Raw genomic sequence first — 14,052 nt, forward strand, 5'->3', positions numbered from 1 at the left:
GGTCAAGTTTATTATAGCCTTGGGTGTGTTTAGGTGTAGGATGAAGTCCATTATTTTTGAGTATATGTCATTATACCATGAAAGGTAAGTACTTGAAATGTGTTAGTCTGTGGAGCACCTGTTTAAAACCACTGACCTCTTGGGTGATGTAAGTGGCCTCTGAGTGTTTTAAATCTCTTGTTTCAGGAAGTTAAGAAGGATGTAGAGCCCAAGAATGATGCTGTGCCACTCAGAAGGGAGAAATCTGGCAATGTAGCCAGCCTTGTGCAACGTATGAGCAGCTATGGGCTTCCAGCAGGAGGATTTCAGCCTCATCCCCCGTCCAAAGGCTTCAAGAAGAGTATGTGGTCTTTCCAATTCCTTCAGTTGTGCATACTGCTGACATGCATTTTTCAAATAAACATGAACTATTTAATGCATGACTTAGTTTTAAGGTTACATGGAAAACTAGAAACAGAGGAGGAAAAGCTGATTCAAAGACAAATTTTGATCCTGTATTTATAGGCAGAAAGCTTAAATGTAGCTTTTAACACCAGTAATAGGGATGAATTTTCCTGTGAACAGGATTTAGATTCCTTCTAGATGTCAGAGAGCTCCATAACTTCATTTGAATATATATTATCAGGTACCTGAATGGAGAGCTGTAGGCCTGTTTATGATAATAAAAAAATTTCCTGTGAAAAGAAAATTTGAAAGATGAAAACATCAAGTTTTGCTACAAATTCAAGGTTCTGACAAGGAAACACTGTGAAGTTCAGATTCCTTCTGATAGACTTGCTTCTGGTGTGAAGTAGGGTGCAGTTGGGGGTGTTAACAAAAAGTGGAAGTTTTCCTTTTGTTGTAACAGTGATGCTCAGGATGGCAAGGGGTGTAGCACTGGTGCTTCTCTATCTGTGTTTTCTATGTTATAATGCCAGATTTTATATCAAGGTGACTATAAAGCCTAAAGCAGAAAACTTACCTTTCCCTGCATCCAGAAAATGGGTTTGTGATTTGTATTTGGACATACCAATCTCTTATAAGATATTGCTTTAAATTTCTGTGGCTTCCTCTGTCTTACAAGGTTTTGAAGGCATTTATGTTTAAGCTTGCATTTTGGAAAAGAATTCAGAACTTACTGGTTCTGGCATGTTTATGCTTTGAGGTTTTGCCTATAAAAGAAGAGCCACTAGTTGTCTTTAAAACCCTGAAATGGGACCACCACCTTTACAGATTTGTTGAGACTTTGTTCCGGGAAACTAAGGGTTCAGAATCACTTTTTAGTGACTGATCTGTGTGTGCATGTTGGTGACAGCATGTAGGTGCCTGTCAGATGATTACACAGCAGGCTTTGGGAAAATCCAACCTGAAAGATCACTGCTGTTCCTAGATAAATACAGCCAGACTCTAAAAGGGAATCAATGTGATCCTTATGGGTCTTCCCAACTGGAGATACTCTAGGATTCTGTGAACATGATCTGATACCAGTTCAGCTGTCAGCTATGGTTCTGGTCACCCTAACCCTGGAATGTTCCCATATTTTCCATGTCACATTCTCATGCTGGTGGCTGTTAATCACTACAGGCCAGGGTAAAAGGTACAGCTTGGTCTCAAACTCTGCAGAGCTCTGGCTACTCATCATTCTGGAGAAAATGATATTCAAGCAGTTCCCTTTAGGCACACGTTTACCTGCTGCAGTGACAGTCTCTGCATTTCCATTACACTTGCTGTTCCCTTTTTCCTGGAAGACTGTTTAAACAGCCCCTGCAGATCCTGTTTGCTCTGTGCCTGGGCAATCACTTGCTTTCCAGAGTGTAGTTCTCTTTGTGTTTCTGGTTTTTCACTTGCTGAAATGAGGTTTACAATGTTAAAAACAGTTAAGTTTTGTTCATCCAGCTCTCCCTGAATTCAGGTATTTTTGTGTCAGGTGGGTGGTAAGCTGCAGGCAGAATTTGAATGTCTGTCAGTTAGATGTCTGCCTTTGTGCAGCAGAAGGAAAATACAGAAGGCGTGCTAAGTGAAGGCAACAAAGAGCTAAATTTGGTATGCCCTATGCGAAACAAACAAAACCTGAAGCCAGATAAGTTGTTTTGGAAAGGGACAGAATTGCCTTCAGGCTGCCAGCCCATCAGTCCTGCAGCAGCACATGAAGCTGGAGTGCTGTTCTCTGCAATGGTCAGTTCCCTTCCTAGATTATTCTAGGATTTTCAAAAGTGGGAGGCAGTACGTCCTAAACTGTATCACTGGAAACAGACCTCAGAGGAGAGGGAAGTTTCTGGATGTGAAATGCATCCTTGGGTTTCTCTCCCATTTAGATCTAATTACACTATGAAAAAGAACACTGAGATCAGATTTACACCAAATGGCAGTGACTTTTTAATTTGCCTTTTTTTGGTATCAGTTAATCTCCTCCAAAGCAGAAGCCTTGAAAGCACTGCAGGAGGCAGTAAAGGCCATCGAACCATTTATTGCAATTGCTCTTAACTGAACAATCCCTCTGGGGTCATGCATGAGTTGATAAAGGCATGAGTGGAGGTAAAAGCAGGGTGTATTATGTGGGCAATTATGTGTTATTAGAAATAACCCATGAAGCTCCATGTTTCTGGTTTATTTGTTTCTTGCATAAATCATACATCAGCATGTAGAAAATTCTTGATTTGGTAAGCACTCTCTCAGAAATTTTAGATGCTGAATATTACTCTGATGCCTGGCCTGTTTTGTAGTGAGGACGTTGGGTGTGGTTTTCTAAATGCCTTGCTCTGGACTTTGAACATTGCTATAAAAAGACAAGGATCAAGCTTGGAGGCAGTATCTGTATTTTGAAATGTTCCTACACAGCCAGTCTTAATTGCTAAAGGTTGAGTGTCAAAGGAGTACAAAGTATAAGAGAGAGCATGGAAATCACACAGCTCCTGTAAGCTTAGGCTTTACCACTTCAAACTTTTGATTGATATTTTCATTTAAACTGTGGCAGATTGTTTTTGAGGAGGATAGGGAGCATACATGGGTCATAGCTCGAGATAATAATTGACTTCAAAAGCCTGCTGACTGCTCTGTTGTGGAAAAGGTCTGAAGGCATGGCCTCTTGTTTGAAGGAGAAGTGCATAAACCGTCTGGGTTCAGCAGCAGCAGCACTCCAGGATATGTGCAGAGTGATTAGGCAGTGTGGGTGCACACCACTGTGGCTGCAGGGCTTGGGTTGTCAGAAGCCACTTCAATGCTCTCTCCTCTCAGGATGTCATTTTGCTTTTTAATGCCTGCAGAGCTTTAATGATACATGGCAAACAGCTAAAGACTGCACTTGATTTTAATCTTGCTTTTGTCAAAGACAGTTAATTGACAGTTTGAATTACTAGATGTCGTATTGGCACAGAGAAAAAGGAGGGATTTTTTTTTTTAATTCACACATAAAAATGAGTTCAGTTTTGAAATATGAGCCCAGCAAACATTGGCATTACCTAAGAGCTGTGGTTAGCAAGGTCCTTGTTAGAGGCCAGAAGGTCTGTAAGCTCTCCAGCACGGTGCATAACAAAACATGCTCCAGCTTTCAGGATTATTTAAGGACTGGATGCTCAAACTTGCACATTTTCTTTCAAGTAGGTGCTAACTGGCAGTGATTGACGTTCCTGCAGATTTTGGTTGGGAAATAGCTTGAGAAATTGCTGTAGTGGGGATTTACCTGGCTTGCTTGTGTCAGCATGCTTTTTATAGCAGGTTGATAATTGATATAGTGTTCGTTTGTCAAAACTATGGCTCCCTAGCCTAAGGTGACTCAAGCAAACCACAAAACCAGGATCAAAAGCTACATAGCTTTTTGGGATGGTTTTTGGGTCTTCAGGAACAGAGGAAAGATGAGTTCTCCTTTAATGAGTGTTCTTACTTTTGGTGTTTCTCTTGAATCAGGATCCAAGAAGCGACAGTGCAAAGTTCTGTTCGAGTACCTCCCTCAGAATGAGGATGAGCTGGAACTCAAGCTGGGGGATGTGATTGACGTCATTGACGAGGTAAGCTGTTCTACAGAGCTGGCCATTCAAGTGCTGAGAGTCAAACTACTTTTTTGGCTGTTTAATTGTATTACAAGCATGTTGGGAACATATCATGTGAGGTAGTGTTTTTGCAGCTAAAGTTAATAATTTAGGAGTTTTTTCTCTCAGGATCTAATACTAAAACAATGAATGCTAGATGTTTGGAAGAAATATTTGATCATCACAGTAATAAATTGTGGTCTGTTACACAGATTCATTATTTGAAAGCATTTTGCAGTTCTCTGCCTGTGTGTGATCCTTGGCTTTAGGATGCTTGTGGTAAAACTGTTGGACTAATTTCTTTAGGCTGACAAACTCCAAATTGGTATAGGTGAAAAACATTATTTGACTTGATTCGTCAATTTCAAGCTGTCTTGTAAACTCATTGAGTTGGAGTGGTGGTTTCTTACCTTTTCTTACCCATGTGCTTCCTTTGTATCTGTTCCATTCAATAGCAGTTGTGGGAAGCTTGTATGTGTCGGAGGAGGGTCTCTTCCAAATGTGAAATCTGTCTGGGAAGCTGTGGAAATGATCAGAATGATTGTGGAAGAAACCTTTTTAGAACTGGGTAGAAAACTTCTGCACAGCAGGCTCTGACATTCACTGGTGCCGTCTCTTCCTCCCTGAGGCTCTGGGGAAGGAGAGTGAAACTTGCTTTCTAGCCATGTGTTATTGGTGGTGCTTTTTAAGTAGTTCCGTGAGACTGCTTTTCATGTGTGTGACCCTCTTTGGAAGAGAGTCCTAACCTCTGGGGGAGGGCTCCTCATTTTCCTAGCAAAGAAAAAAAACTGTGCCCTTAGATGCATTTGCACTAATACTTACAGAATTTAATATCTGGGAGTAAACAGAGCAAGTGACTTGCAAAACCTGCTCACTAAACTCAGTTTCATAAATACCTTTGTGTGTGGGTGTTTTTAGAGGAATGTTCCTGGGTAATCTCAGCAGTTTAACTTGTAGATGGTGCCTGCACTGGCAGCTGTGACTGGATGGTCCAGTGGAAGCACTCATGAAGGAGCACTTGCAGTGAACTGTTGTGGGAGCTGCTGTTTTGGTTGCACCTGTCAACATCTGGAATTACTTTCACAGGGGTGTGTGGTGTTGTGTATCAGAGATGGCCAAGTAGCCAAACAGAATAAAAAGATCAGAGCATTTCCTCATCTGGTTTCTGAAGGAAGTATGGATTATATTTTATTACTTAGATTTTTTTTTGTTAGTCGTCATGCTTATTCCTTTTTTAATTATTTGGAAATATGTTTTTGTAGTACCCAGTCTTTGCTACTTCTATTAAAACTCTTAACAAATTTTTAGGAAAATGCTACCTGGTAGAAAAATACTGCAGCATACTATGATCACAGAGCTGTTTGCACACTGTCTTCATGGTGATGTAGAAGAGACCTGACAGGTGTAGACTACGTCTGTCTACTTCATGAAACTGTACTGATGGGACCAGAAATGTAAAGAATGGTGGAAAATACTGTCCACTGGTTGTGCAATATGCTGGGATAACTTGTCTTATGTAACTTGTTCTCACTACTATGAGATGGTTTGCTTCTGTTTATATATAAAAGGTGCTGTTTCTGTACATGCAGATGACTTTTAAAAAGGAAAGACTGGTCACCTCTTTTGGTGGGGAAAATAAGGTAAAATCAGCTCTGTGAGGGGATCAGCTCTGTTATTTACTTGAGAACAATTCAGTATTTAGCCATTGAGTGGTTTTTGTAAATTGAGTAGATATGACACCACTGATCATGAAAGTAAAGGTGGAGGCAAATGGGTTCAGAAATGAAATGATTGATATGAAAGAGAGCAGAAGTTACTTTTTGGGAAGAAAATCGTTCTATGTGCTGGCTGAATCCACAGGGCTTTTTGTTTATAGAACGTCACGTGGGTTTTACACATGAAGAACATGCGAAGAGTGCACGTGATGACTGTGTCATTGCTCTAAAACCTTTGTTTCTCCTCTATATCATCCCCTCTCTCCTGTAAGGAGCAGCACTAAATAGCAGATTTATTTTTGTAGTATTATATTTTTAATATTTGCATACTGCTTTTTCAAGTGAAATAAAATTTCGTATAACATCATTAGGGAAGTTTTTAGTAAAAAAAGAAAAAACAAACCAGATTAGTAAAGCTTCTTATTTTATCCCCATTTTTTCTTTGGAAGTCTGAGTTTTTCATAGAAAGAAGTCTATGGGATTCACACTGAAAAAAAAAGTTCTGGTGTGTATACCAGGGCTGTACCTCCCTCTTGTGGAAATTGGATCATATGATAATATTTTGGAATGGAAGAAAAGGGTTATGAAACTGGCATCTGTGTTGTTTCTGCTAACAGATGTGAAGATGTTCTCCTCCAAAGCATGGAGAACTTCTTTAGTCTGTGTCTTAATGCTGATGAAGGAAACCTTTTTGGGCAATACAGGTTGTGTATAGTCAGGGGTTTATATAAGGGCGGTACGGGGAGGAGGCTAACATGAGCGTGCTTAAGAAATTTTGGATTTGTTCCTGAGTGCTTCTGAGTTGGCATCACTTTGCTTTGCTGTAAAGTGCTTTGCTGACCACATCTCTTGGCAGAAGAATAAATGGATGCTCAAGTTGCTTTCTGTATTGTAACCATTAAAAGTCCCTTTTTCATGGCTCCTGAGTGAGTGGTGTGTTTGAGTCAAGGCATTTGTATTTTAGTTTTCTGTTACGTGTTCCATAAAGCCTGAGGTGCCAGAGCCTAGGCAGCACTTGCCAGTAATCTGTGCTTAAAATTTGTTTCAGAGAAGCAGTCTTGAGTTTGAACCATCCACAATAAAGCTGTATTTTTGCATCAGGATGCCTTTAAAAACAAGTGTTCCTTTCATTGCCTGTGTCTGCAGCTGCCAGGTTCTGCTTGGGCTCTGCTTGCCTGGAGGTAGGCTGGCATTTAAAAACTGTGCCTGTGTGTCAGGCATAGTGACCTACAAAGCCAGGCTAAAAAAAGATTATGCAAACAGCTGCTGCTTGGTTTGCTTTTTTCTTTTCCTCTTGCTTTCCTTTCTTAAAAACAGCTTTCTAGCCTCAAAACAGGACAACATAAATAAAAACTGTAATCAAGATAAATTTTCAGAATAGTTTAACTAGTGCTCATCAGATAGGTTGAATTTATTTAAGACATTTTGAAAACTGTTCATAAATTGTAAGAGCACAATTCTTAGTCCTTTGGCATCATTTTACCCCATCACTTCTTCCTACCTAGCTTTTGCTTGTTCTGCTTTAGTCCATGTGGTGTATTCCTGATAAACTTACCAATACATATTTCTAGCCTTAGGACTGCTGTGTGCCACCACAAAATCCTCGTGGACTCAGTGGTGTTGCTCAGCTCTAATGGGCAGGTCCCTGCCCTGTGGTGCATGTAAGGCCAGGCTTTGCTGTTCAGCCTCATGCTAGAAGGAGTGGACAGCTTAGCTTTGCATTACTCTGAGGTCCTTAAGGACTTTTCTCTGTTCTACCCAACATTATCTGTAAAAAATTTATCTCTGAAACTCACCTTTTGTTCGAAATTGTGTGAGTCCCTGAGGATATAAAGCCAGTCATTTTACTCCATTGGTAACGTGCAAAATATTTCTATACAGGTAGAAGAAGGATGGTGGAGTGGAATACTGAATGGCAAGGCAGGGATGTTTCCTTCCAACTTTGTGAAAGAACTGGAATCAACGGATGATGGAGAAACACAGGATGCTCTGGATGACACAGGTAGTGTTCTGTTTGTTGCAAACTCTTAGCAAAGTAATTTTTGATTTCTGGTATAATTGAAATAATACAGTTAAAAACAACAAAGTTGTTTCAGTTTCTTTCTAGGAAGTGTTGATGCTGAGTATGAAGATAACTGTCTGCTCCCATTTCACTCATAATAAAATTGCAAGGTCTTAATCTTGCAAATGTGTGTTCTACACTTTATCACAAGAAATTTTATCATATTCAAAGATGATATTTTTTAGAATTGGGTATAAAATTATTCTTTTGTTTGGTAGCTTTTTTCAGTCTTACTCTCATAGACATGAACTCTCTAAAACAGAAAATTTAAGTATACAATCAAGTCATTTGAGAATCAAAACAGTGTGGAGAGCCTCAGCTTAAAATGAGTCCAGGGACGAAGACCCTTATGGTTCTTATGCCTCTATGCCTAGATTATATATTGATCTAACAATAAGATGTTTTTAAGGCAGAATTTACATTTGACCTTTTTATTTACAGAATTTACATTTGTCCTTTTCTGGCTATGACTGTGTAGCTGGGGCAGAAGCAGATGATCTGTGGCTGAACAGTAGCTGAGTGGTGCCAGGCAGGTCTGTGCTTTACAGGCAATGACTCTGTTCCCTCGAAAATGCACTTCAGAAACATTTCAGTCTCTGAAGATCCGTTTGAAGGGGACTTGTAATATGGTATTGCTGAAACAGGAATGCTTTTTGGAACATCATAGCAGGAGTTAATTGATTTTTAAAAGACGGTGGTGTAATGTTCAAGGAAAACAGGGGAGGTTTTTTTTGGTTGTTTTTTTTTTTACCTTGTGGTAATGTGCACCCTCATTTACATGATGTCTGGTACTGATTGCTTCAAACAAGGGCTTGCTCAGACATAGGGAAGAGCCTGGCTTGGAATTTTTTTCTGGAAGTCTTGGAAATCACAATAGCATAAAACAAGAGTTTGACTTGAGCAGTCCCAAATAGCTCAGTGGCTGTTTCCTTAGAGGTCGGGTTCCCTGAGTTTAGTGGGATCTGGTGCAGTGAATTTACAAATGGGTATGTGTTGGCCTTAATTAGTGAATACTGAAATCAATGACACTGCACAGTAATTTGAAGTAATTGTATTTTCTGTCAGTACCTAGCAAGTTGATGTGTTCAGCCCCTCATCCTCCAGGGGTTATATTTAATACTCAGAACTTTCACAGTCAGGGTCTGGAGTATCTTTTGGTTCCCTCCTCACCCTTGGGAAACAGTAACTTCCTCTTTCATCACTGTGGTCATTCAAAGGTGCAGCCTGGACTTTGCCCACCAATGGGATGTATAGCTATGCTTTTGAGATACCTGAGGGGATATAACTAAATAAAGAGCATCTGGGTAGACAAAAGGTGAGCAGCTGAAGTCAAGAGCAACTTAGCTTCATGGTACTATCAAAATATCTTAGACTTTTGATAGAAGGAAGCGGCTTTATCTTTATGGCAGTTCATAGGCCTGCATGGGCTGAAAAAAACTTGACCCAAAGGCTAAAAGATGCCATTTTGACTTTGGTTTGTGAAAGCTGTCTGTTTTCACATGAGTCCTGGAATTCTGCATGCAAGAATTGCTTGCCTATGTGTACGATCTGTGGGCTTTAACAGATCTAATCATAATTAAAAAACTTAAAGAACTTAAAAAAAAAAAATAGTTGCAAAGCTCTTAACAACAAAATTGTTATTCTTTGAATTCTGGGGGTGGATAAATGCTGTTCCTCAAAACTGAAAGATTAAAATAATTTTAAAGTGCTGAATTATCCAGCAATGTTTAATTTCCAACAACTATATCTGGTTTGAATGCTTGGAGCGCTTTGAGCAATAGGAAAATGTCATTTTGGTTGCTTGAGGGGCATCACTCTGCCACTGAAATACACTGTGTTTTCCTGTGGCAGTTGAAACATGTTTGGATTCATTATGGACTTTTATTGATTATCACTTTCTGTGGCTGTTGCTGTTCAAATGAGAAGCTTTTAAATGTTGGACTAAAATACCATTTTCAGAGAGTGCATAAGCAGTGTTCCATAAAACTAATGGAAAACACTGACGTTAACAGGCTGTGGAGCCTGAGTGCTAATTGAAATAGTAAGAATATTAGTGAGCTGTTGACTCAGTTGCCAGAGTAATCAGGGAAAAACTGGTGTAATTTAAGTTTGTCTTACATTAAATATAAAATGAGAACAAATGTGAGGTGTTACAGCTACAGTGGTGCTCCTAGAAAAGCTATTTATCAGGAGCAGTGCACAAAGCTGTGCTGCTTCCACTTTTTTTTTCCCAGAAGAGCAAATAAATAATTTCAGCTTTTAAAATAGCTTTCCCTTTCTTATTTTATTTTCAGAGCCCGTTTTCAATAGTCCTACCTCACCTGTGACCTCTCCAGGAAATGGGAGTGAACCTGCACTGGGACCAGCACAGCCAAAGAAAATCCGAGGTGTTGGGTTTGGAGATATCTTTAAGGAAGGCTCAGTGAAACTTAAAACAAGATTATCCAGTAACGAATCAGAAGATAAAAAGCAAGATAAGGTTTGTAGTGGTACATATTGTTCTTTTGGGGTTTCCTTTAAATTTAGCAGATGTGTAATCTGACGGTTATTTTCTTTCAGGACTCTTGCCTATAAAACAAAACAAATCCCCTTAAATTTGTTTCACAGTAAGTTGTATTTAACACTGATTCCAAAAGGTGTATTCAAATGTCTTGGTATTTAAGCCATTAGAAGCTGAGAACCAAGCTTATACATAAATTGTCATTTCAGAGTCACATGGTAAAAGACAAAATGACATCTTGAACACATCTGCAATGTGAGGTCAGACTTTATATTAAGTCTGGGAGAAGATTAAGTCTACTTATTCAAGTTAAACTTGTCTTTTAAAACAAGGAATGTTTTGGCATTTCTTTGTGTTTTGGCTTATTTGTTTTTTTTCCCTCAAGTTTTGGCGGATGTTGAGATTGCTGTTCTAGGTGTCAACTGTCATTACCTTCAGTGAGTGCTGCCAAGCTTCTGGCTTCATAAATTACTGTTGTGTAAGCCTGAAAAATGCAGTTCTAGGATTTTGCATTTTCTTTCCCCCATTTTTTTATGAGTGAGAGTGAAAAGGAGCACTTTTATTCTTTGTTGTTTGGATTTTATTTTGATCTCAACTCAAGAGAGCTCTCACCTGTTGGAAGCACAGCAGTGATGCTCAGTCCTTTTGCTTGAACTTATTATTCCAAGAGCTTATATATGGATTTTCAGGTGGTGTTAATAAATTAAAGGCAGCTGAGACAGTCCAGAATTTCAGTTTTGACTCAGGTGATCAAGAAAGCTTTAAAGCCTTTGTCCATTTCAATTTTTGTGGGTTATGGTCTTTAATGCTGTTTTGGTGAGTGTTTTGTTTTCCTCTGCCATGGTAATTAATAATTGTAATGGTGTAGGGCAAAAAGTGAGGTGAGACCCTGGGAGGAGGGAGGGTCAGAGGCTCCTTGAGTGTGTTTTCCCTCAATAGCAATGCTCAGAGTAATGGCATGGTGTGTGTAGTGTTTGTTTCTGGTCTGGTAAAGAGCACCAGATGATTTGGAAAAGTTGCAAGTGTGTTGCCTTCTGCGTGTTGCTCAGAGAATGTTGCCTTCTAAAGAAGGTGTTTAGAAAAGGAGATCAGTGGCAGACCTTACTGCAACCTTTCAATATATAGATGGAGAGAAACTTTTTACTGTGGTGTGTAATGACAGGACAAGGGGCAATGGCTTAAACTGAAAGAGGGAGGATGAGGAAGAAAGGAGGGGAGCTGAGGAAGATGTTCTTCATGGTGGGGGAGGTGGGGTGCTGGAACAGGTTGCCCATACAGGTTATGGTTACCACATCTTTGGAATTGTTCAAGGCCCAGACTGGATGGGGCTTTGAGCAGCCTGGTGCTATGGGAGGTGTCTGTGCTCATGGCAGGGAGTTGGACTTGGATGGTCATGGATGGTCCCTTCCAGCTCAAACCTTTCTGTGAGTCTGTGAAATGACATGGATTCTCCTCATTCCTCTCCTTTGTCCCTTGATGTGGCAGTCTGTGATCACTACATCTTCATGTGAATGCTGTTAGAGTAGGTTTTCAGCACCTAGCTTCCAGCTTGCTTTCTTGTCATGAGATTGATCATTCAAAAAAGTGCTTCCCTACTGTCTACCTTGTCACTTGGGAATATAAAGAACCTATCCAAAATTGTGCAATTGATATGAAGTCTGCCCAGACCTTTTGAATTGTTCTATTTGACTGTGTATAAGCAATAAAATATGCTGGTGCTGTGCAATTTTGGTTGGCCTGTCTGGAAAGGTCTTGTAGGTCTTTTCTCATCAAGAGAGGAAGTGAAGTGAGAAAACAGTTTTGCATATCTTAATGTCAGAGAAATAAACAATTTAGTTTAGCACTTAATATTCCACTTACACTTGTTGCCAAAGTCATCACAAGGGTGGACAGACTTAAAGAACAGCATGGAGAGCCCAAGGGAAATAATTCTCATGGAGCTCTTGTGAAAATAGATGGCTTCCTTGGATTTATGCTTAACTTGCTTTGGGGTTAGCTGATTAAATGCTTGGAGAGCACTGTCAGTCTTTTAAGACAGTAAGGAAAAAAAAAAAAGCAAGCTATGTAGAGGAGAGAGGGCTCTCTTCCTTTGGAAAATTCAGACTGTTCTGAATTCAGCACAAGAAGGCTGAGCATTGATGGATCTGAGAGGCCCAAGAGTGTATATGCTGCTGCAGGAGATCTTTCCAGCGCTCTCAGCATCCTGCCTGAGCTGAGGCTATTTATACCCTGTCTGCCTAAACTTCCTCTCTTACTCCTAATTGCATCTCATGTTGGAAGGGGGAAATGCAGAGAACTATTTCCATGTTGGAGGTGTTTAATCTCAGAGGAGAGTTATTTTAGTGCTTCCTTCATATACCATTCTGGAGAGAGCTAAATTGCATAGGTACTGCAGGAGGATCTCAAGTGACCTTGGCTTCTTCTATGGTATGTCAGAGGCACCAAGCACCAGCCTACAGGTTCTAAGGAGAGTAATTCCAGATTCTCTGACAGTAGAAGATGTGCAAAGTTGAACTGTAGATGAAAATGAGCCGAGTAACAAAGAGCAGTGGGATTTTTCGCATCAATTGTGCTGTTAGGGCTGCTCAGGTAAGTACTGACTGTAAGACCATATTCTGTATATGTAGCTCTTTGGATGTGAAGAAGTTGATGCAGCTGAAGCTGTTGGAATCTGCCTGGCAGCTCAGAAAGTTTCTGAGGTGAAAAATGAAATATTCTGTAATTTATTTAGGTTGTTAACTCTGAAACTTGTGGCAATGCCTCTTCGTTTTTTCATTTAGGAGAAATCTCTAGTGACACTTAACCTGTTTCGTACAAATTGGTGAGAGTGAAGGGAAGCTGGGATGGGTTTTCATTTTCTTTTTCATTTGTCTGAGTAGTTAAAAACTGCTTGTCTGAGGTGGTATATGGCTGCTGAATATCCTTGCCTTATTCCAGTGCAAAGTAAGCATTGCCAGTGAGTTACTCTGAGCAGAGCTGTTAAATAACTGCTTCTGTTATGTGCTGTAGGAGGCAATATTCAGGCTAATGGGAGAGTAACACCTGGAACTGCTGAAATACAATTGCTAAAGTATATTTGGCCATATCCTGAGATCAGCTTTCAGTTTGAAAGATGTGCTCTGTCTTTAATCAGTAGACAAATTCTAATTGCAGTGTCTGTAATGAAGTAAATACAGTAAGCTAAGTGCTTAGTGGGAAAGCTCATTAAATCTCTTGGAGATGATAATTTTCATCATCTCAGCTAATGAAAAATTGTGTTCTGTAGCCTAATCAAAAACACAACTCTGAAGAATTTTTGTTAACAAAGTTCTTTTCTTTTCATACAGCCATTACCTAACCATCCCCCTGGAACAAAGTTAATTCATTTTCCTAGTGTAACAAAAACTGAAAGCTCACCTGAAGTAATAAAACCAGAAGCTGAAAGTAAACCAAAAGGTAAGGTTGATGGATATTTATATCTATTACCTGGCAGTCCTTTCTTATGAACTATTTGATTATCAATTTGTTTTTTGTGTTAAAATCTACAAATGTCTGTGTGTACTGGAGTTTTATGTAATATTCTGTACCTTTGAGGAGTTGTGCAAGTGCAAAAAAATCTAAAGAAATTATTGCTTATATTTCTGTAGAAAAAGAATTAAAAAATTTGTAGGGTTGTCTCCCAGAACAAAATAAGGCTTTTTTTTTTTTTTTTATTGCAAGAGTCTTTTTGCGTTAATTTTCTGTTGATGGGTTGAAAGGGATTTACTTTCTGCCTGGTTTGATTCTGATGGG

The 14,052-nt window shown here is 39.5% G+C and overlaps 1 protein-coding gene across 4 annotated transcripts in view; it reads left to right on the top strand.

Moving 5' to 3' along the window:
* Positions 1-14,052, top strand: part of CD2AP (CD2 associated protein) — a 77,177-nt gene that overhangs the window by 38,097 nt on the left and 25,028 nt on the right. For all 4 annotated transcript variants that reach the window (XM_086875646.1, XM_086875648.1, XM_086875647.1 and 1 more), the window contains 5 exons: positions 187-340; positions 3,883-3,983; positions 7,601-7,721; positions 10,076-10,260; positions 13,608-13,716. In XM_086875646.1, coding sequence (XP_086731772.1) covers positions 187-340; positions 3,883-3,983; positions 7,601-7,721; positions 10,076-10,260; positions 13,608-13,716 — 670 coding nt within the window. The remainder of the gene's footprint in view (positions 1-186; positions 341-3,882; positions 3,984-7,600; positions 7,722-10,075; positions 10,261-13,607; positions 13,717-14,052) is intronic.

Source organism: Cyanistes caeruleus, chromosome 2 (genome assembly GCF_971803275.1).
Source record: "Cyanistes caeruleus chromosome 2, bCyaCae1.hap1.1, whole genome shotgun sequence".
In the NCBI taxonomy this organism is placed as follows: domain Eukaryota; kingdom Metazoa; phylum Chordata; class Aves; order Passeriformes; family Paridae; genus Cyanistes; species Cyanistes caeruleus.